Source organism: Rhodnius prolixus, unplaced genomic scaffold (genome assembly GCF_049639745.1).
Source record: "Rhodnius prolixus isolate KJV_2025 unplaced genomic scaffold, Rpr scaffold_1, whole genome shotgun sequence".
NCBI classification, from domain to species: domain Eukaryota; kingdom Metazoa; phylum Arthropoda; class Insecta; order Hemiptera; family Reduviidae; genus Rhodnius; species Rhodnius prolixus.
This window is the reverse complement of record NW_027411581.1, coordinates 48,029,722-48,053,604: the sequence shown is the minus strand read 5'-3', so window position 1 is coordinate 48,053,604 and position 23,883 is coordinate 48,029,722. Positions and strand designations below refer to the sequence as shown.

General features: G+C 32.0%; 2 protein-coding genes across 3 annotated transcripts; one reads left to right on the top strand and one right to left on the bottom strand.

Moving 5' to 3' along the window:
- Positions 1–95: 95 nt before the first annotated feature.
- On the bottom strand, positions 96–9,887 carry dup (chromatin licensing and DNA replication factor double parked). 2 transcript variants are annotated; one of them, XM_074117587.1, is made up of 11 exons: positions 9,315–9,887; positions 8,970–9,161; positions 8,678–8,874; positions 8,431–8,583; positions 8,064–8,288; positions 7,790–7,929; positions 7,607–7,713; positions 6,364–6,523; positions 2,949–3,103; positions 1,005–1,206; positions 96–899 (listed from the first exon to the last, which is right to left on the bottom strand). In XM_074117587.1, the coding sequence occupies exons 1-11, from the start codon at positions 9,738–9,740 to the stop codon at positions 733–735; spliced, it is 2,124 nt and encodes a 707-aa protein (XP_073973688.1). In that variant the 5' UTR covers positions 9,741–9,887; the 3' UTR covers positions 96–732. The 2 variants fall into 2 exon arrangements, with proteins under 2 accessions (XP_073973688.1, XP_073973697.1); XM_074117596.1 differs by lacking the exon at positions 1,005–1,206 and having other exon boundaries at positions 732–899.
- Positions 9,888–9,894: 7 nt separating this feature from the next.
- Positions 9,895–22,576, top strand: LOC141448932 (uncharacterized). Its single transcript, XM_074117805.1, has 4 exons — positions 9,895–10,046; positions 10,130–10,552; positions 16,280–16,633; positions 18,297–22,576. Exons 2-4 carry the CDS (start codon positions 10,242–10,244, stop codon positions 18,940–18,942), a joined length of 1,311 nt encoding a protein of 436 aa, XP_073973906.1. The 5' UTR covers positions 9,895–10,046; positions 10,130–10,241; the 3' UTR covers positions 18,943–22,576.
- Positions 22,577–23,883: the final 1,307 nt, after the last annotated feature.

Genomic DNA, 23,883 nt, shown 5'->3' with positions numbered 1-23,883 from the left:
AAATTGTAGTGTGTGAGATTCATAGGACTATGACTACAGAAATCTCTTCGGCATACTGATGAATTTTTGAGCTTCGACAATAAGAAGAAAGGAAATTCAGTCTCACATATAATTTATTTGAATAAATTTAAACACTCATATTACACATTCTTTTTTAAAATTAAATTCTGTAGTGTAAATTTCCTGTAAAATTAGTATCAAAGTAAAAGAAAATATCAAACAAATTGATAAAAATTAATCCTAAACATCTAAAAAATAAGTTGAAAAATTATCCTTCAATCAATAGCATTTTATTGGATCCTTTCATTTTTAATTCTGTTTTTAAAATGAACATGTTCTGTGTAAAAATAGTACTTTTATAAGTTAATTCCACTTTTATTTTTATCAAGTATTACTTGAAGAATGTGAACGAAAAAACTTATAAAACATTGAAATACGATTGTGGAACATACAAAAACAAGATTTTAAATCATTCGTGGTCATGAAAAAGTATAAAAAGTATATTTTAGTTGTCTACATTATTAAAAGATTAAAAATATTTTATTTTATTGCTTTAAGTGATAAGTAAATTCAGCATAAATGTTCTGGAGTAACACTGGTTATGAGTGAACATTTTTTTAAAATTATTTTTTAAAATAAAAGCAAAAAAATTGGAAAACATTACCTCTTTTACAGTCAGAAATTTATACTCGAAGTCGTATGACTTAGTTGTAAAAAATCAATAATATGTACTTAAAAGCTAATGCTGTTTTTTGCTACTAACTGATTTAACTTGCCTAATACTACAGTTAAATTGGTCTCTTTACACAATTTTACAAATTCTTTATTATCAACAACGCTAATTATTATCCAACCTGGAACCGTATCTCTTAAAAGTTCAATGTGGTGTGCCATTTCACCTAAAAATAGTATTAATTCAATTAATCCAACTATAAATAATAAATAAATACCAAGAAGGTTATAAGAAAGTAATTCTAAATTGATGGTGCAATTTTTAAACTAACTTTGATCCATAATTTCCCTGAAACTTTCACACAACTTCGTTAAAAGTAGAGGTTTGGCAATTATATTTTTTTTTTCAGTAACAAATATGTTTCTGAGAAGTCTAGCTAATTCTGGAAGACGCGTCAGCTCATATCTCCTTTTATTTTCTTCCGGATTTCGTGTGAGAAGTTCCACAGCTTTCGCTGCCTGACGGGCTCGAACCTGATATATAAGTCAAACTTATAATTATTAACTTCTGCAATTGGTACATCCTCCTCAATGTATTTTTAAAACGCTTTTTAAAGTTGACAAGATTTTGCTTGCAGTATTCATTTTTCCGATTATCGAATTTGTAAATTTATTTATTCTCAATTTTATATATAGTTCAAGTACTTATCAGTTAAATTAAACAGCGTTCTTGAAATAGCATTGAAGGAACGAACATCTCAGCTTGTCTTTCATTACTTAAAAACTAAGTATGTCATGTAATACCTACATAAAAGTTTAGTAGGTTGTCACGATCTGAGGACCTACTAGAATAAGTCAGCTTAAAAGCCACCACAATAAACTCGCTCCATTCGTTGTATAGACTCGAGGAAAATCAAGAAAATATTTTCAAGAAAATTCCAAAAGCTGCAGCAATCTGGCAATTCAGACTCTGTCAGTCTAAACCTGTCATTTTTATGAAATCGAACTTCACATCATAATTAAGATCTGAAAGATTTATCTTCAAAACGTGAGGATTTCAAAAAATTGCTAAAATGTTAATAAAACTCATGTTTTCTACACCAGAAAAAATAGATAGTAATTACCAGGTTAACCTCCTCAAATATATTTTTGGTTTATGATAATTATCGTGCATCGGTAAATAAGTCCGTAAAAAAATTAAATCGAGTTAAAAAGCAAAAACATTTAAGCTTATGGATTAATAATTTCTGGAAAAGATTTTAACAAAACCTGGTCGCTAGTTGCTTTGAAAGTATTCAGAACATTTCTTCACGGATGACTTTCTTGTGCTTGTAAAAAATATAAAAGCTTGTACGTTAGTTAATACAAGTAGTTAATACATTTGGTGAAGTAAGGACAAATAATGTCTCTTTTGAAAATGAGCCTAGGTCCGCAGTGCTGCATGGTAGTACTTTGATTTTATCCGTCGTACGTTTGTAGTACCCCTGATGGGTTTTGGACTTACATCCATCATCAGATGAATTATTTAATTTAATTTAAAAAAATAAAATTAATTAATTTGAGTCAGCAAATGTAGTGCGAGACGGTCACGTAAATGAAGTCAATATCTCAACACCAAACTGATTATTATACTACTGATTATTATTATACTACCTTTGATAATGAAAATTTCGAAACCGGTCAGAGATGCAAGAAACATGCGTGCTACGTTGAATAAAATCAAAAATATGTGTCTCTTTAGTTGGATACAATCTTTAGGGCAAAACTTCTTAAATCTGATAAAATGATCTAAAGATCAATTATTTTCATCGTAAAGAAGGAACGATTTCGTTTAATTAATTAGGACGGAGTTGTTCCTAAAGCCGTTTTGATCATTAAATATTCATTTAAGAATCTATTAAATAGCCATTTTTCCGGGAACATATCAATGTTTATTCAAGTGAACTAAACGTTTACAAGAGATTAAATAGCTGTGCGTGACATTTTTAAGATATTCAGAAAATATCCCAAATTAAAAGGTTTAGTAAGGTAGTAAAAGATTTATTAATTTTTTATTGAGTGTTCTCTCTCCTGAATTATATTCAACTTTCACTGAAATCTGGATTGAATCTAACCCTACAGTTTACTCTATCAACGATTTATCGCCTTAGAACGACAAAATTTCAATGTCTATCAATTACTGTCACCATAAAAAATCGAGTAGTATCAATCATGTTCGTACAACATGAACGACCTATAATTTATTAAACAAATTATTTCATAATAAACATAATTACCTTCTCCAATAGTGATTTCGGTATTCCTTTAAGAGCATTTGCTAGGGCTGGGATTGATTTAGAAGTAGCAGTAGTATTTGTGACATTATTTTCACTTAATCTTTCTAGAGCTTTCTCCATCCGAGGATTTACGCCAAATATATCCCTTGCTTTGTCTGAAAAAAAAAAAAAAAATGCACTTAACATACGGAAAAATTTAAGATTATAGAAATTTACACAGTAACTAATTTCATAAAGAGTTGACTTTCAAGTGCAGAAATTTTGATCAACTTAGAAGAGTTGAAGAGTTTTTACAATTATTATTTCAAGCTAGATGTGAATAGAACAAAAATCTAGTGTGACATATTCACAAAAATTTCTCTTACAACTATTCTTCGCATCTTTAAAAATTTTAACTTTCTTTCTTTATTTACGTAAATATTTGGAAATTCTTTTAATTATAGAAGAGAAGTTATATTACTAAATTGAAACGGCACTGTCAATAAGTCGAATTTGCAAGTTATCGGAAACGGAAAGTCAGAACAAGAACATTCTATATTTCATTTAGAAAAAGAACAGAACAAAATTTATTTTGATAAATAGTATGTATTATTATCATTATAATTACTTTTTAATTTAGCAAAGTTGAATTAATCCAAATAGATTTCTAGTAAATCTACAACCCGAACTATTCGTTTATTTTGTCGTTTATTCGTCAAGTTCAAACGCTCTAAGTATGATTGCAGCCACTGTTTAACTGAAAATTACAATTATTTCTCACTTCTCTCTCCCGATAAATTAATCAATTTCAGATCCGTAGCTACACTTCCGATATATTTATCTAATTACACATTTCTCAATGGTGTAAACAGTGGGCATTCCAATAAAAAAAGTACAACAAAAAGTATTATGAAGTTATCAGCATAAAAATGGGCAGAGACGTTATTGTGACCTATATTAATTAATTACATTAATGCCTGAACATCCATTTTTAAACTGAAAATTTTTGAAATAAATAAAATCTGAAAATAAATTGGATATAGTATCTCACTGCCTACCCCTTGAGAAAAAAAAGATAACAAAATTTATCAGTTAATTTTACTTCGGATTTATAAGAGTAATAAAGAATGGTTAAAATTTTAATAAAGCAGCGACTAACTCTAGTAATTTGATTGAATTGTGGCTGTATGATAAAATGTCAATGCCAAAAAAGAAAAGATAAAAAATCTAGTAATCAATATCGGTGTCTAAAAATCTTCCACTTTCAAGAACCATACATTATATTTTCAAAAACAGTGCTGTATATAAGTCGCTTATAGCTCATTGAAATATTTCTACTCCAGATCACATATTGATCGTATTACCAATTATTAAAGTGTCCAAATTACGCTTTTAACTTCCCTTATTCTTAGGTCCTCCTTTATTTTCGAACCTTTCGGACCTCCACTTTCGAGCTTTCGGTTTTCTTTCCTGTGGATCGGCATTATATAACCTAGGTTCATTTCTTGAGGTACCAGCTGTCGTGCCAGAATAAGGTACATCAGTCTTACCAACATAGAGACCTTTCTACAATATTCATAGATCCTGACTTATATCTCTTGATCCTATTGCTTTCTTATTTTTCCCTGCTTTTAAATGCTGCTCTACTTGATCAGGCTTTCTATCCATTCCTTCCAAGGTGAGAAAATATTAATATAGTATTTTAACAAGACTTTCATTTCTAGCATTTTCTGTTTTTCTACCAGACCAACTTTTAGCCGGTGATGGGGAAGGATTTATCTTCTTGGGTGTATTGAGTAGAGGGTGAAGATAGGCATCACCTTCTTGTGGTTTCAATGGAGAGAAAATTGGATTTTAATCAGCATCCATTCATCCAATTTTGGGAATCTTCTTCAGAATATCTTAGAAGACATTGGAGAAGAATTTGTTGGCAAAGCGAGCGATGATCCCCAATTGCTGGCTCTCTTCTTCGAAAACATTCCTGATGATGAAGGTACCTTTCAACTGATGGAGCAAACCTCAGAATATCTGGAGGCGTTATGAGAAAGGGGTTTGTTGGTTCTGGATGTGATTATTCCCTTCCAATGTGTTAAAAGGTTTCTGAACAATAATACAGACTACTCTATTCTACTTACTTAATATTATATTGTCTAATCTAAATTAGGCAAGAGGTGCTGCAATTCTCCAAAACAAAATATTAAGCATTGTCTTGGGAACACATTGTATTGCTTGCGCATTGAGCAAATACACAGGAAATTGGAAATACCCTAATAAAAACAATCAAAATATTTATTAAAACTGTCTGGTAGGACAGTTGTATAAGGGTTGATCGTCAGAAACTGCACGAAAAAGCGTATCGCTGAAAAACACCCAACTTTGACAATTTTTTTTCTCTTTTTCTATACATATTAGAGTTATTTATTTATTTTTTTAGCAAAAACAAAGCTTAATCAAGGCTTCCTATAAGGATAGGGTTCTCAGAAAAAGTTTGTTTAAATTTAACAGAAAATTTGAAAAAGGTGAAATATTGTGTAGTTTTGTGCTATATTTTATTAAATACAGGATCCTGGATTAGTTCAGGAACAATTTAGGGTTCATCTTTCTTGTATATCATTTTAAATTTGTTTACACTAATTATTTATTAAACATATTTTTAGTTGGGTTAAATCTAAAGGGATACTGCATGAATTAATGGCGGGTTTTGGGGGCGGGCTACTCTTATCATAGATCCAATTTTCTCCTTATTTATATGACATGTGGGCCCAAGCAGGTACCAAAATAATCGGTTTATTTTTCTTCTATCTATCTTTGCCCTAAAGAGGCCAATAAAATTGAAACTGCGAATGCAGCATTATTACAACAATGTTTGAAAATGTTGTTTTTGCTCATTTTCGGCAATTTTTTTCTCAAAATCTATTATATCTGAACTTTGCAAAAAAATTACATTAGAAAGGAGGATTCGCCCTATATTATAAAGAAAATTTGGGAATTTTATCTTTTATAGAAAACGAGAATAAAAATCGCAAAGTTGGTTATTTCAACGTATGCTTTTTCGTGCACTTTTTGACGATCAACCTTTATACTACTGTCCTACCTGGACAGTTTTAATTTAAAAAATCAATAAAAAATTAAAAAATGGAAGGAATAGCATGAATTATAACTCATTTTGTGAATTAGTTCACAATAATCAAATAATGAAAAATCACACTGAAAATGAAATATTGTTTTCCAAATACTAGTTCCAATAGTGCTCACCTAACGGACTCATGATATCAGGTTCGTACTGTACAGCAAACTTAAGAAGCTACTAGAAAAAAAAAATTAAGGCCAAGATCCCTTAGATCTCGCAGAGATCTCAGATTCAAGTCCAGTGTACTGAACACTAAGCTAATCCTCCAATTTTTAAGTTAAAAAAAAATTAGATAATACGACTTACTCAGCACATCTTTAGCGGTTGAATATTTCTCAATATTCGGTGGCTGAGGTAAATTTTCAGCACTGATTTCTGGACAGCTTTCTACATCAAATGCCGGATGCCACCTTGTTAGCTTATCCTTTGGCACTTTCAGTGGTGGCTGAAGAGTTTTGAGGAAATCCTTCAATGAAAAAATTAAATATTTTTATATGAGAAATATATTAATAGAAAAAAAAAACATTCCGAGATCATAAAAGCTCGTATATAAAACGATGAGGAGTAAAGTAGTTTTTAAAATTAAACAAAAATTAGCAATTTATTTTCACATATAACTATAGTTAAGTTGAAAAACAAAGAACTAATTTCGATCTCTACCTCCCAGGTGCCCTCAGTCAATTTTTTCTTAGAAAAATATAAAGTTGGTAAAAAGATAAAGACAGAAGATGGGACAACATAGCTAGGATTGGGGAAAACATTCCTCAAAACAGTCTTACACATAAGCTTAGGATTGGAGGGTTTAAATGAGACATTCTCAGAACATTTGGGAAGGTCGATAGGGTGTTCAAGCAAAAGGAGACATTTGAGGCTTGGGAGTGGTTATTTCTACTGCCAGCTCCCCGCTCTTCCTAAGCAGACCCTAGGCAGTTACCAAGTGTTGGAGGAAGATATAACCTCCTACGGGGCGTCGAGGAAAAAAAAGGTTGCCACGGAATGTAGTTACCAATATTTGAAGGCTAACTGTTCTTCACGGGGATCTCAAGAGGCCCTAGGTAATTTCCAGGTTTTGGGGACATAAAATTCTGAGAATCCTCTCATACTGTAAATTTGAAGAGTTAAAGAGTGCTTTTATTTAATTTGGAGAATCTTTTTCAGAATATCTTGAGAGAGCACTGAGTGAGTTGGCACATGGAGTGATCCCTGATGCAAGCTACCCCTCGATCTTCCTAGAGACTCTAGGTAAGCAGTTCCGCTTACCCGGGGGGGGGGGGGGTTGCTGTGGATGGATGGGCTCACCCAGCACTAGTGAGAGCACACTAGATCTCTTTCGCTGTGCAATATACTTCTTTACTTAAAAATAAATTGAAATCCGAGGAAAAAGAACTGTAAAGATAAAGGTGTAACAGATAGTGATCTTGTAGTTTGTTACAAATCGAGATGTTGTAGTAAAAGTAAGTAAACAATAAAACTACCAAATATTGCATATGACGTAACTAATCTACTTATATTTTTTCTGATAATTATAAATTCAACACTACTAGCTTACCTCATGGTGAGTCTTAACTATGTCTAACAAAGCATTATAAAAACGTCTCTTTCTATCCAAAAGAATTGAGGGAGTCATCAGACCTTTAGCCTTCTCTTTTTCTTCTTCTATATATTAATAAACAATAAACATTTTTTACTTTTTAATAATATGATGCATTAAATGAACGTTATTAAAACTTACCTTTATTTTCAAAAACCGGTTTAATAACTAATTCGTAAGAATCATTCTGGTTACCGAGAATCCTTATTTTTTCCTGAGAAAAAGAGTAGGCTTCTGGGAAAACGGATGCTATTTGACCAAGATGGCTCTCATATAAATTTCTAAAACAACCCACGTAAATGAATATTAATAAAAAAATATTAACCATAAAATAAATAAACAAAAAACTCCTAGTACTCTAATAACAGTACTTAACAATACCCTAACATTGTGTATTTCAGCATGGTAGACTCACTTCTTAGACAACTGCTGTACAGATGATCTAAGTTTTGAAAAAATAATTGTCTCGTTACGATTCTGCATTATTGATACAACGGTGTCGACAGCTCTAAATGTCTCTGCTAACGACCTGTAGCTAAATGGAAGCGTAAATGCTGGTTTTCCTGAGCAAGCAAGTGCATAAAAGCGTTCATACGCGCCTTGCTTGTTAGGCGAAGTGGGCGAAGACTTTTCAAGAGCACTGAAAACAGAAATATGATCATTCTCGATAATACGTAATTGTAAAAATTATCATTTACACTTATCAACAATCACTAATGAACAAGATAAAGTACAACGTTATAACTATTCAATTTGTAACGATCAACAATTATGAAACTTACCTGTTAAATGAATCCGAAAACAGTTTCTTTGGAGAAATGTACGGGAGAGAGTTTGGTGCTGATTTAGTTGGAGAAAGAAAAACAGATCGGCGTAACAAGCTCGGTGAATCTGGCACCTTAGTATTATCAACTGAAGAAATCATCTTGCAGGGGCTAAGAAAGAAATTGTTCCGTTACTATGTTACTTGGTTTTTAACTGCTCCTGGTATTGTATAGGTATTGCGTTTATTTGTAAATAAAAACTTGCCTGGTAGAAACTTCAAGTTCAATAACTTTAAATTGTTTTAATGTTGGGCTTTTTGTTGGAGTAGTTTGATTTCTTGATTTAATATCATCCAATTTAGTGTATTCTTGATTTATCTTGTTGAGAGCATTTTTGAAATCTTCCAAACGAGAACTTTTAATAATTTTTTTCTTTAAAGCCTTAAGATCTAAATCCTTCTTCTAAACAAAAAAATATATTTTAAAACTTCAAGTGACCGTAAAATGATTGAAAATAAATATCTTTAACACACAGAATATTGGGCTATTTTACTTACCTTACTATAATTTTTCAAGTTATTGAATGTTTTACTCGTACTGGGCTCAGTTGGTTCATAATTAGTTTTATTTACCGATTTTACAACATTATCTTCAACATTTTTAGTACACAGCAAGCTTTCTTTAATTTCTTCAGGCACTTTTTTTTTAATATTTGTAGATATTTGTGATTCTTTCTGAGGCGGTTCTACCTAGTCAAATAATAAAAAGCTCAGTTTTAATGAAAAATGTAAAAAAGAATGATGACAAATTCATCAGGAAGTAACATGCTTAGGTAACACTGAATATTTCATAACTCTAAATGCTCTACAAACCTAATTACAACAAATAAATAAGACCGATACCTGTTCGGAATTTTTTTCACTCTCAGTGGAAGCATCGTACGATGAGAAAAGAGCCTTTCGAGCTTTTTTCTTGTCAAGTGTTTCAAACTTAGTTTTCTTTTCTTGAGATTCTGATACATTAAATGAGTGCAGCAATGATTTTTTGGCACTTCTTTTAACGGTAGAGTTTTCTCTCGAACTGTCAATAAATGATCTTGATACGGTTTTAGGAGTTCTTCTCTGTAATTTTGGAGCTGTACTCGGCTTGCTTGCTGAAGATTTAGGAGATTCACGGTAAATGATGGTTTTCTGAATAAGATCGACCTCTTTTAAAGCATCTGATTCTTTTTTGTGCAAGATCAGCACTTTTTCGTTGGCCTTTATATCATCGATAGCATGTCTTTTTCTGCTGTTGAAATAGTGTTCTAGAGTTGTCTGTAATGCCATAGTAAAACTTTTTGTCACCTAGTTCACTTTGTTAACAGAATTTACACTCCTCAATAATTTAGCTTCAACTCAAAACCTTTCTCGACGATAGCTGTTTCTAAGATGTTTACATTACATTCACTGTTACTAAAGAATTGAGCGGGAAAAGTGGCGTTGTCACGCAGTGTTGTCACTGCCTTCAAAATCCCGTGCGAAAGCCCTTTAATTAGGCTGTTGGCTGAGTATGTAAGGTTTGCTATCTCTTGTCGTCACCGTCACCCAACCCAACTGAAAACAAACATGGTGGCCTGATAAAGCTTATCTTTTGTATGTACATTTTTGTTTGAACTTATTTATTTTGTTCTATCCTGCATTACTGTAAGTTAAATTATATTATTTCATTTTTCTAGGGAAGATCTAGTCGTTATTGAAGATGTTCATAACACGGAATGGGTGATTGGTCTTATTAACTCTATCTATATCTCTCTAGTCTTAGTGCCATATAACTTTCTGTAAATAAACATGCATGCCCACGGTCCAAAGGGAAAGGTTAAATTAAAAAAAGATTCAACTCATCGATGCGAAGACTGTGGTAGAGAATTTTCTTTGGCTTATAATTTGAAAAAACATCGCAGAACTCATACTGGTGAGAAGCCTTACACTTGTAAAGAATGTGGACTTTCTTACTCTCAAAGTGGTGGCCTGAGAAATCATATATTGAGCATACATAGGTCGGACAGGGTCTTCACTTGCCACTATTGCGGCAAGGGCTTCCCGATCAAAGACAGGTTGAAACTGCATCTTAGAACGCACACGGGTGAAAAGCCTTACAGGTAAACGGTGTTGGTTAGTAACGGCTTTGGTTTTTACTTATATAAAGGAGCCCAAAAACAGTAATTTTCTTAAGCTAAAAAGTATGGTAATGACATTCAAATCAGAACCAATTTTTGGATTGAAAACTTATTTTCTCCACTTTTACTTAGCGAATGGTTCGATTAAAAAATTTAGTAATTAGACTGCAAAATCTAACTGCATTTACTGGTTATGGGCATTAAAGCTTAATTTCTTGAAGTAGTTGGTGCAGGAGTAATCTTTATATACATTTAACCACTTATTATCCATCATACATATGTCAATTTTTAAACGTTCAAGACAGAATCAGTAATGTGATTAATCAATAGTGAGGTGAGTTTCGCACATTACTTAAAAATTATTATGTGTAAAATATAAAAATCTCTATTTGCTCTTTCTTGAACTTTGTTGAAGGTTGGTCTTAATTTTTTTAAAGAAAATATTGGTTTCTTCGATTTTGTGGTTAATTAAAAATTATAGTTTTCAAGGTAATTAAGCACATATAAAAATCCAAATGTATAGTGTAGTTATTTACATTTTGGGTTATATTTGTTTTCTTAAGCTATTTCTGAACCATGTGGACTTTCTTGCTCGTAGAGTAATGGCCGGAGAAATCATATGTTGAGCACACATAGGATGAACGCTCACCATCACTCGCCATTATTATGGCAAGGGCTTCCCGATCCAAGACACGTTGATGCTACATATGAAAGTGGTCACATAAGTATTTCCCAATTGCGGCAAGAAAATGGTGACCAATGAAATGACCACCCTTCAAAAAAGTTGAGAAAAGAGTGGTCGCTAAATCAATCAATCTAGAATCTGTAATATATTTCTCTCCTAGACGAATTAAACTGCGATTAAATCGTTAAAGATTAATTTAATTTCGTCAGTTGTCTTTATAACACTTTATGTAATATTCAAACAAACTGAATAGAAGACTTGAATTATTCTTTGAAGAAGTCAGACAAATTGATTCCAAAAAAATTGAATGCATGATAAGTAGAGCACAGTTGTTTATTACAACTTATGTTTAAACAACTATAAGCGACATGATGGTTACAGGTTTTGTCTATACATAGTTCAAAATAAGTTTTAAAATAAGTTATTTAATATATAATTGTATTAGTAAGTACTTTATCATTATTATTATTCTTATTATTATTCAATAGGAAATACATTCATTCATTAAATTAATATTTTTAAGAAAAGCCCAACCACCCGAGAAGTGCCCTTAAACTAATTTCCCGGAATATGCTTCAAGTAAAGTTGTAGAATTACTTGTGCGTAATGTACATACATATCGATTAAAAAATCTATTTCAAAAATCTCACGATAGCACTACATCCTTTTAAGTGCCTAATAAAAAATTAAGTAAGTTTACAAAAAAAAAAAAAATTATTAATGGAAGTATTGGCAATTTAGATGGGCAGTTTTAAAAGATTAAGCTAATCGTTGGAACCATTTTCGAAAAGAATGAAAATTCGCATCAGTAAAGTAGTACTTTCCGTTTCGATTGACATTTCATTTTCAGTTTGAGTAAACACTCATATTCAGGCATGTTTTATAAATATTTGATTATTAAAGGAATCCTCAAAACATGTATTTCCGGCAAAAACATTATAGAAATTTTGATAGGATTGCATTAAGAGAAAGATAAGTGTTTTAGTGCTACCTTGTAAAACCTTGTTTTTTTTAAAAAATTAACCTGATAAGCGTTAAATTTATCAATTATTTATTCTACTTCCCAAAATGCTTTAGGATTATGCATAAATAACTCATTTTTCTGTTTCCTCCTCCCTACATTCGGTCGGTAAAATAAAAATTACTACAAAAAAATAAGTATTTTGATTATTAAAAAAATTTTAGTGAGCAAGGAAAAATTTCAATTATGGGCCGAATAAAATGTAGCAACCTACCCGTATGTATGTAGTACCTGGGTGCTTCAAATCAAATTTCGTATTGCTATCGTAAGAATTTTCTGTTAGCTTTCATTTAAATTGAAGCAGACGTTCTTTTAAAAAAATATTTATATCATACACTATTTCGTAACAATCTTAAAGTTAGTTAATTGTCACATTCACCTAATGTTTTGGGTAAATATTAAATACATCTAGCTAATAGAAGAGGTATGTGGCCAGTAATTTGTTACTTTCTCTTATTTAGTTAAGGATTTGGCCAGCCTGCTATTAGGATGTCTATCAATTTTATTGAGCTTAGTCCAATATTTAACAAAGTGGAATGGAAGTTGTCAGAATCTTAATGAGCAACCGCCAAAATGTTGCTTTCGTATTCTTCGTATTGCAAAGCGAGCATTTGGAGAAATTAGCTATACGTGTTATTTAGGAATGTAGCTGTAGAAAGTCGTGAGGAAGATGAGGCCACGAGTCTTTGAATAGATCAAAAAAGAACAGTAACATACTTTGCAATACCTTCTCTTGTCTTTTATTAGTGGCATTGACGAAGTTTAAATGCCCAATTCCACTGCTTAACTGTCTCTAGCTGCTTCTTAAACATCAGCTAGTTCCTAAAACCTCTTCCGTTATGAAGCGTAACCGCTATTAATTGTACTTTTTTTAGTCAGGAAATAATTCTGCGCTACATTTGCCAAAATCCCATATTTTCTGAGAACAAATGATATTACACTAGTCCTTTGAAGTATTTTAGGCATTTTACATTCTAATGACTTTCAAATAGATAAATCTGAAACATAAGTATTAAGTTTTATTTTTGCATTGATATGAATTATGAAAGGGCCTTTTCTAACTCAACGTTTTGATCTTTTGTTCCTGAATGAATTGATTCGTACAGTCCTGAGATAAGATACAGTTCTTATTTGAAGAATAGTTATTTTATTTTTCCAGGCAGCAAAAAAAAAAGTGACAATAAGTTCCAATTTAGAATGTCATGCAATTTTAAGCTTAACTCTTATTTTTAAATTGAATGTTCAATAAAATGCCGCATTTGTTTTAAATAAGTGAACACCTTGTTTATTTATTTATTAAGCATACAAATCAAATTCCACAACTTATTGTGCAGGATGTATATAATTAAATTATAATCTGTCTTGAAGAACATTATTGAGATTAATACTGATATTAAAGTGGACTGAAGGGATTAGCTATGCGGTTAGTGTACTGGACTCACACGCGGAGGTCCCGGGTTCGAATCCAGCTGCTGACCCTTAGATTTTCTCTTCCCAGGAGCTTCTTACAGCTCACTGTCCGGTGAAGGACAGTGTTGTCTGTAACGAGAGAACACTGTCCGGAGGCCGGCAGTGCACTGAAAAAGGCTCCGGGCGCCAATAACCTAAGATGTTGACGCGCCTTAAATCATTAAAAAAAAAAAAAGAAAAATAAGTGGACAGAAAACATTGAGCCGATAAGGTAATTTTATTTTCTGGTTGTATGTTTTGGCAGAAATTATTGAGATTAGGAAGTGAATATGAAACCCGCCATAGCCTTTTTTATGACGTGATTTACATATTTCACTAATTATTGGAATAATAGAGGTTAGGATTTCCGCGCTCTTGTCCTGACAGTGTTCCCGACTTTAACATAAAATATTTCAAAGGCGTATCACTTACTAACAATCAGTCTCTAGTCTATCACTCCTTTGTGAAAAGAGGATATATTTTGCGATTTACTCTTTGGAACTGAATATATTTAGCTGCAAGAAGTATATTGGATAAGTAATCAGTTATTTTAATTAGTTAATTACTAGAACTAGTTAATTATGTAGTTAAAAAAAAAATGTAATATGTTACTTGGAAGGTATTCACTTTCTCACAGTGATCTAATTTCTCGTAATATTGATAATATAAATTACCTAAAGAATCTTCAGGGAAGTTATGCAAGGGTGTTAAGGAATTTAGAAGAAAATTTTAAGAGTAGTTTGGTTTTACCAACCCCTCTTGTTACAGATTTTATCGAAGAAATAGATTGTTTTTAATTTCGAAACTATTACTTACAAGATGAGATTATTTAGTAATGAATGAAGCAACATTGAAACTTAAAGGGTGGAGGTTGTTGCCTTTAAAAAAAAAGCGCACCGAAGAACAGTCAACTATGAAATAAAACTAATGAAATATATTAAATTATTTTTTTTTATATACGATTTATATCCAAAATTTCAACATCAAAAATTCAAATACATTTACGTTACTAGAACTTACAAAAACACTAATTGATTATAGTCTGTATAAAAATAAAAGATGTATAAGTGAATGAGTAATTTACAAAGTAATATGTAATATTTCTCATATAAATTGAAGCGTTTCATGCCGTCACGAGGGCTAGTTGTGCCTCCTGTTGAAACAACTAACATCAGCTCTGTGATACATAATATTAAAAAGAATAAATAATCAAAAAACCATGTGCCCGAGAATATTTTAAAATACTTAATATTATAGTGCAATGCCCATTTTAGTGTAAATCTCATTAGAAAGGTATAGAACACTCATTCAGGGAAGTAGGCAACACAAATGTCGAGATCCCTAACATTCACAGTGATCAGAAAGCCTTCAAGGAACGTAAATACGCATAACTGTTTTATCTTAGTGCAACCAAGCACAGGCAAATCTTGCTCAGCCCAATCCCAAATGATTGTGATACAATAGGGTGGTTATGATAAAAAACGGCTCGATGCGTTCCCTCGGAATAAATATCCTTTCCTGATTAACGCCCGTTTACGAAGACACTTAACTTCCCAAAAAAAGCTTTGGTAATTTCCAAGTGTGGAATTTACCCTCTTAGAAAAGGATGTGTTTATGCACCATGGAATGTTTATCCAAATCTGCAGGCTTACCTCTCTTTCTGAAGTCTCCATAGAGAGCGTGGGTTCTTAAAAAGTTTTAAAATGGCACTTACCCCCCCCCCCCGGTTGGCATTGGGGAAGGAGAGTCTTGCAATAGGTAGAGTTGTACCAATCTGTCGGTTTCCAGATCCTTGGGATTTCCCTTGGGAGTGTGGATGGTTAACACCCTTTGGAATATGTAACCGTTAGAATATTTGGAACGGCGCACTTTTAGAGATCAAAGGACAGCAAAGAGTGGTTATCTCTTGACTTCTAGCTCTCCTCTTTTTCTCCAACTTCCCTGAGATCCTGGTTATTTTAATTTGGGGAGTTATTCTTCGCTCATTTGGGGAAAGAAGAGAGGGGGTGCGTTACTCTAGGAAGTGATTTTATGTAACTACCGACTTGCCACCTTACCTGGGGCTTTTCTTGAGAGCCAGGCGAAGTAGGGTAATGTACCCTACCTAGAATCATCGCCTTAATTTGAGAGAGCGTTTTACAGAATATTGGGGAAAGATATTGAGGCAAGCAGTGAATTGACGGGAACTAGTTACCTTAAACTTCTGGCTTCCATTTTTCTTCCTATCACTTTGATAGAGAATTTGGGTGTGTTTTCGATTCAATTAGGGGCGCGTTTCCTTTCTGAACAGCCTCATCAGTCATGTTAAAGGCGTCAGTTACAGAGACGTTTATTATCATTGTGTGGTAGTATGCCCTGAATTTTAAAATAGGTTTAATATGTATGTGGGTCGTAGTGTGTAAATTACCCTGAGCCTGAGTTCTTTCCCTGGAGAAAATCTAAACTAAGCACTTGCACCCACCTGCAAAAGTAATTTAAGCTTTTGTAAGTCGTCGTCAAAATATAAATATAAAATTATATATTATTTATTTTTTTTTGTAATTTTTTTTTTCAGCTGTCCTCATTGTCCGAAAACTTTTGCCCGCGGATCCCAACTATCGCAGCATCTTCGTACTCATACTAAGGATCGGCCATATACTTGTGCCGAGTGTGGTGCAAATTTTGTTTGTCGATCTAATCTTTTAAACCACGTAAAAAGGCATCAAAATGAAAGGGAATTCGTGTGCCATAAATGTGGTAAATCATTTATCAGACGAGATGGCCTTACGAAACATCTTGTTTGGTATCACGCAAATTATAAAGCATTTGAATGCAAAATTTGCTATAAGAAGTACAAAGGACATCTTCTGCAACACATGAGAATACATATGGCCGAAAAACCTCATGCTTGCTCCCAATGTCACATGAGGTTAGTATGAATACTTACTTAATTTTAAAAATAAAAATTTTAACATCCTCATTATGTTTGATGAATTAGAAAATGTGGCATAGCAGATCATTCAGGGGTCCTCCTGCAAACTAAAAAAAACGCATACTAAAAAAAAAGAAAAAATGACCGATGATTGGGATTACCACAGTATTTAATTGGATAGCATTAGTTGACAAAATATTTTTGCTTCTCTTGTGCATGGAACTGTTACAATGGTATCAAATGTCCGGAATTGAGTCAATGGAAACCATGTTTTAGGGTGCCTTTATTCAGTAGTAGAATATTTATGTTTTGGGTTGCCTATGTTCATTTTGTGCCAATAGAAAGTTTTATAATGTATGTACACAACATCAAAGAAAAGAATTGTTTTAAACAGTTATGTTGACAAAAAGTAACTATTGTTTTTGTGTTCATAGAAACAAAAATGTGGACTGATTGTCATCAGTGAGATGATGCCGAAACATTTAGAATAGTAGAAGAATAAAGTGAGACTAAAAAAATTGTTATCCGAGTGTAGTAAAATATATGTAAGGGAAATAATCAAAAGACTTGAATAATGGCATCCTCTGCTTCCCCCTCAACTTGCTTATTGGCATGGACAGTAATTAGGCACCCTCTGATTACTTCTTTAGTTCAGGGTAAAAAATTACAGGTTAAAATTAAAGGTTTTACAGGGTAAAACTGTAAAAAATTTATCCTGTAAGATTGCTTTGTAAAAAATTTTTAAAAAACGAAGAGAAGTGAGTGCAGAATATTATCAATTTTTTTGCCTCCAAAGGTAGCCAATAGATTCAGAGAAGGGTATCCGATTGTAGGATTACTTACAGCATTCCAAAATAAAAATTGATGATCTATATTTAGAGAAATATTTGAAGCCATTTTTTAATTGTTAAATGAAAATAGACATTTAGCTAGTGATGTTAATGTCTGTTAATCGTAGTAGTATGAATTTTCTTAATAGAGATTCCAATGTACTTTAGAATGCGGCGGAATTATATCACTTAAAATAAAGCTATCCGTTAACTGTTCAGTAATTGGAAATAACGACCTCCTGAAAAAATAAGTTCTCATTCTTTACTTGTGTTTTGTCTTCACTGCATTATATTTATCATTTCTCGTATTTGTACTCGAAAAGTTTTGTTGCAGGGCAATTGGTGATAAAAGTTAGATTATTTAGGCATTTAACTTAAATGGCACGTCAACTTCTGAGGTTAATGGCACCCGGAGCCTTTTTTAACGCGTTTCTACAGATATAGTTTTCTTGTTACAGTTAACACTACCCGTCATCGGATTATGAGCCGTAGAGGTTCCTAGAAAGAGAAATTCTATGGGTTGGTTAGGTTCTAAACCCTTCAACTTGGGGTTTTGTGCACCTCTTCTGTGTGCAGGAAATCCATTTTCTAGATTGGATACTCCAAAGGGAATTTGATATTGTCACCCTTCCCTCATTTCCTAAAAATGAATTTCTTGGATAACCGTATCCACAGTTATTTTTGTTGTGTACCTTAAGTTCTAAACATAATAATAATTTCAGCCGCTTATTTATCAAATCAAATTCATTTGGATTTTATTTTATTTATGTTAATATACGGCGTTGAATTACGTTACATAAATAATTCTTACTGAGAACTTACTATTCTAGGTTTGTGCAGCGCTCCCAGCTGACAGTGCATGAACGTACCCACTCTGGTATAAAGCCGTATAGATGTGCAGTATGCCATACAGCTTTTGCTCATTCAACTGCTCTTAAAATGCATGTTCGACGTCACACGGGAGAGAAACCATTTAAGTGTCTTATCTGTCCACCTGGCGAAAAAGCTTTTTCTCAACTTCCACACTTGAAAAAGCATATGTTGGCCATACATAAGACAAACGAACCGTATATATGCACTGGTTGCAAATCTCATTTTAAACAAAAATCTCAGTTAATGGAACATGCAGAAAAGTGTGAAAAATTACAGACCAAACCAACACACGAAGCACCGGTCGTAGCTGGCATGCCTTTGGACAGAATGAGACTTCTTTTAGCAGTGTTACTGCAAAAGATTTCCACACCTGAAAAATTAAAATCTCTTGGCTATGGTAAACGGTTAATAGATCATGTATTGAGAGATTCAATTACTCAATCTGGCCGAGACGCCTGCAAAGAAACTCACCTGAATGAAGCGGAAACTTTAAAAAGAAATGTTGAAATTTTATTGGAATGGACCGTTCCTAAAATGTACATGGATCGTTTTAAACAAGAAAGACGTACTATCGTAGACTTGCTCGAAGAATTTACTTCATGACGTAAACACGTATTAAGCGAATCTAAACAGTCTTTGTCAAGCAGCATATATTTTATTGTACTTGTAATTAGAAATTTTACTTTAGTTTTCTCTCTTGCCTTCTACTTCGGGCAAACTTCATCGAGGAGTGAGGAAACAAAATCCGCAGAAAAACAATTGTATTAGGGTAATATAAATAAACAACAAATTTCTGGTTGTAAATTTCTAACTTGTAGCTAATTAAACAAATTTTATTCTTTTGTTATTTATGTGTAAAAAAATGCATCACCAAATTTTTTTACTTATGTTGTAGGTAATATAGTTATCAAATTGTAATATTAAAAAATAATATGGAAGCCGGAGAACAGATCAAGAGTACTCAATTTTTACTGTAATTTAAGTGACTTAACTTCACTTAAATATTTATTTAAAAAAAGAAATTAAACTTTAATAAGATTAAAAATATCTGTATACTTTAAACACTATTCACATTTAATACACAAGAGTGAATGCCTCCTTACGGTTATATTTTGTATTTTCAAAAATAAAGCTTGGTAGCTATTAATATTATGGTTAGGATAGACGCACAACGGTTAAACAAGGCCAGACAAAAAACACACTAAGCTAGACTAGCCATGAGTTAATTGTTAACGATGTGGCAGTCAGTAAATTTTTTTTGGAGCACTCATGTATAAAGAGATTTGTAACGAGGAATTAGAAATAAAAGATAATGAGTTCGTTTATATCCCCTTCGAGGGGAGAAATATGTATTAGATATTTAATTATTAGATGAAATATGTAACATTTTAAATCATCGCTCGATTAATGCTAGGAACATTAAACTTTATGTTGGCATTTGTGTCAATTGCTAAAAGAAACGAATTTGTAGAGATGCTTATTTGGCAGATTAAACGTGCGACATTTTCATTTCTGCACTAAATTCCCTTCTTAAGTTCTCCTACATAATTCGATTTTAATGCTTCAATTTGGATACAACAGTATTTCCATGTGTTACAACAAGGAAACGGATTTTTAATCATTCGTCATTGCAAAGTTTATAAAAGACCATTTATATATGAAGTACGAGGTGATTAGACAGTTCAATTACTATTGATGTTCCGCCATATAATCTGCATAAACAACAGGCCTAGATTGGCCTGTAGCTCTACTTCTACATAAACACTTAAGATTAGAAAACTTTCTAATTTTGTTACATTCGGCCCCGTAAACGAAGCATGGCTTAACGTCTCTAAACATGTCTAGCCTTGATTAACCGGTTGTTTCTATTCTTATAGTTAAAAGACATGGTTATTCATTTTATTTTATACCAATTTACCCAAAATCGTTAGCTCAGTTAATTGTGTGAGAAATTTGCTTATTGATAATTTATAACATTAATTTGCTAAACCAAATAAACAAAGCATATTTAAGTAATCAAAAGGACGCTTTTTGTCTATTAAAAAAAAAATGTGATGCAAATATGTTGATTTTTAATACTTCTCCGTGCAGATCGCTTAGGAAAAATTCTACCAAGAGAGCCAGACATTGAGTAATTTGGAGAATCAATTATATGTGTTGTTTAAATTAGCGAAATTATTAATTAATATTCATTATCAAAATCACGGCATCGCCAGCTTAACTGCCTGTCATAGAATATTGAAGGCTTCTTTATTTCGGTTCGCTGATATTACCATTATCTTACTATTAATTCGTCTAGTTTTTTGAAAAGGGTTTCCTACATTTTTGAAAAATACATATGTAAATGGAAATCATAGATTAAAGGCAGGATATTGGTAATTAATTCAGTTTTAATATTGGATTTAAATTCAAAGTAGAATGGAGGTATTTAATATAGGGATTCGTATGTAATGTAAAGTAAAAATTAAATTGATTGAGAGGAAGAGCTATTTTTTGTGCAACTTTTTATTTAATTTTTTACTATTTTTTTTTTTTTTTTGTTTTTATCACAACCAGTTATTCCAACTTCAGGACATTATATAAATGTTTGAGTAATCAACATTTTGTTCATCTCGTGCATTCTATTGATAATCTTTATTTTAAAAAACTCAAAAGTTATGAAAAATGTACAACCAGAATACCAGATTATAAATGGTGGTATCTCAAGAAACCTTGCTCCTAATATTCGACATCTCGGGCACGTGAATTATAATTATAATTTGATCCATTAAAAACAATAATTTATAAGTTGTAAAGTAATACCATTTTTAGCTAATTTTTGTCACATCACAATGTTCATTATTTGTTTTGTTATGAATTATCATTAATTTTATTGTAATGTTATCTAAATAGTGTATTTATATTAATCTATATTAGTGAAATAAGGACCCCGAGGCCTGACTGCCAAAGTTTAAAGTATACGATAACTAAAAGAAGTGGTCTAGTCCCTCCAGTTTCGAAGTTAATCATAGCGTTCTTTTTAAATTATGCTAGGAAGTTAAGATACCGAAAGTAGAATATTTTTTGAATTATTTATTTTTTTGTAAATATTTATTTTATTTTTTAGTTAAAGGACATGGGATTTAAAAAGTATTTACTACAATTCGGTATTTAAGCTTTCGTCCTCAGAATTTAAATTTGTGAAGTCACTTTCTCTGCAGTATCTGTTTTTCTTGAAAATAATTATTTCCATAAACTAAAAATCTGATTTTTTAATCATTTTTCTTGTGCATTTACAAGAATAAGCCTGAAGAAATCGCCTAACTTCTGGCGGACCATAAAGTAGATTTGTAAAAACTCTAGCACTATTCATTCTAACATATTGCTGACTCTATTTAATGTAAATGCCGCTCCTTTTTTATTGTGTCTACTTGGGTTTACTAGTAACTGTAATAGTTAAATACTTACCTATACATGATTTATAAGTTTAGAATTGATCTCTTGGCCAGAAGGAATTTCAAATCTACAGTTAATCTTGTTTCACTTTTCGTTAACTTTGCAGTTCATACCTTTAAAAATGTAAGCCAACTCTTAAGTATAAATTAAGTGTTCTGATTAATGAACTGGTTCTAGGAAATTATTAAAGTACAAATATATATTTATTTTATTATAAACTAACAAATTTTGATCTCAGTGGTGGATTTTTTACTTAACAGTTTTACGTATCATTTAATTTCCATAAAAACACTTGATAAGATTCGTGAAAAAAAAATTAAAATTTTATTATACTTTTTATTACTATTAGGCTTTTTCAAAAAAAGATAACTCTCAGCATAAAGTAGATCAATTTGACCAAAGAAACCACCACATATGATTCCCATTTTCTTGCCAAAGGGTTTTTAAGTTTCTATGTGCAGAGGCCTCGGGCCCCGAGAGTAATTTATAGCTTTCTATATACGTAATTAAATAGGGCAGATTGATGTTTTAAAATTATTTTTTAATGCTTAGGCAATAATTTTTTATTTTGTGTTTTAATAACTTTTTCATAAAAGCAGTTTCTGGGAAGCGAGATCAAAACATTAGAATTACTTTTTTTAATGTATATTAATTTTAGGCTATATGACTGTCCAGTCAAATAACTTATTACCTCCATCAACTTTATTTGAAATACTTATTTACTTTTAGGTTACCAAATCTATAAAAAAAACAAACCTCTAAGGTGTAATTTTGTGTTTCTATTAAACTTTTTAATACAATAGTTATTGGTGTACTTATCACATACCTCATCTTAAAAATAAATTCTCTATCAATATTTTTCAGAGAGGGAAGTCTCAGTGGTTAGCCTATACTGGATTCCAACGCGGAAATCCCGGGTTCGAATCTGGCGGCTGGCCCTTTAAATTTTCTCTCACTAGTAGCTCTATACAGCTCACTGTCTGGTGATGGATAGTGTTGTCTATAACTAGAGACAGTGTCCGGAAGCCGGCAGCGCACTGAATAAAGCTACGGGCGTCAATGACAGACGTTGACGCGCCTTAAATTGGGGGAAAAAAAAAATTTTTGTTTCAATGTTTATGATATGCGCATTGTCTGTGTAAATTGGTTTTGTGTTTCATCTTACTTCCACACATCCCTAAACTGGAGTTCAATTCTTAACATTCAACTGATAATCAACCTCTGATGATGGATGAAATCCAAAACCGGCCGAACAAACCTTTCAATATAATTGGCACTTCCGGTTAAGCCATTTTCTTCTAACTTGTAATTTTAGCACAGCAATTAATTCTGTATTATTTATAGAGTGGACAATCTGTGAGTTCTGATGGGCTTTTTTTAAACTCTTACATAAGGCTAGTGGGACAGATGGGTACCTATTATAATTATAAGCTAATAAATAGGTTAAATTGGCTTAAAAATGGGTTCGACAAAAATAAATAAAGTTATGTATTCATTAGAATTAATTACTTTTTAATTACCAATTATTTCATTAACTTGTAAAATTATTTTCGTATAACGCATTCATAATGATACAATCAATCCTGCCCAGTAATAGATTGTATGAGCACCACAAAAATAACGTCAAAATACCACTTCAGAAGTAAGCGGCCACATCCCAATATAAACAGAAGTTTCAAGCGAAATTTTTCACATCGCGCCACTGCAATGAGTGAACTATTTTTAAAATCGAATATAGTTTTAAAAAAATCTTTATTAACAGTAAAGAGCAATTTCTGTTTAAGACCAAAGATTAAATTAAAAGGCACTTCACCTATTTATGTTAATTTAGTGTTACAATCTAACTTGGAGCTTCATGTACCGTTGGCCCTACTTCCACGTTAATATCGATAGCTTCCCAAAAAATCCGAAAGAACATTTTCTTCCCTATAAAAAAAAAAACATTTCGGGCCATTTTCTCCAACTAGATTCCTAATCTGTAGTGCTACCGATTGGAAGCTTCATTCCGGCAAACTTTCGCTTTACATTTCATTATTCCTGTCTTAATATTAAAGAGAGAAATGTGTCGGGGGCCCACATTTTTGTCTTATTTCGTTACTTTTCTAATCC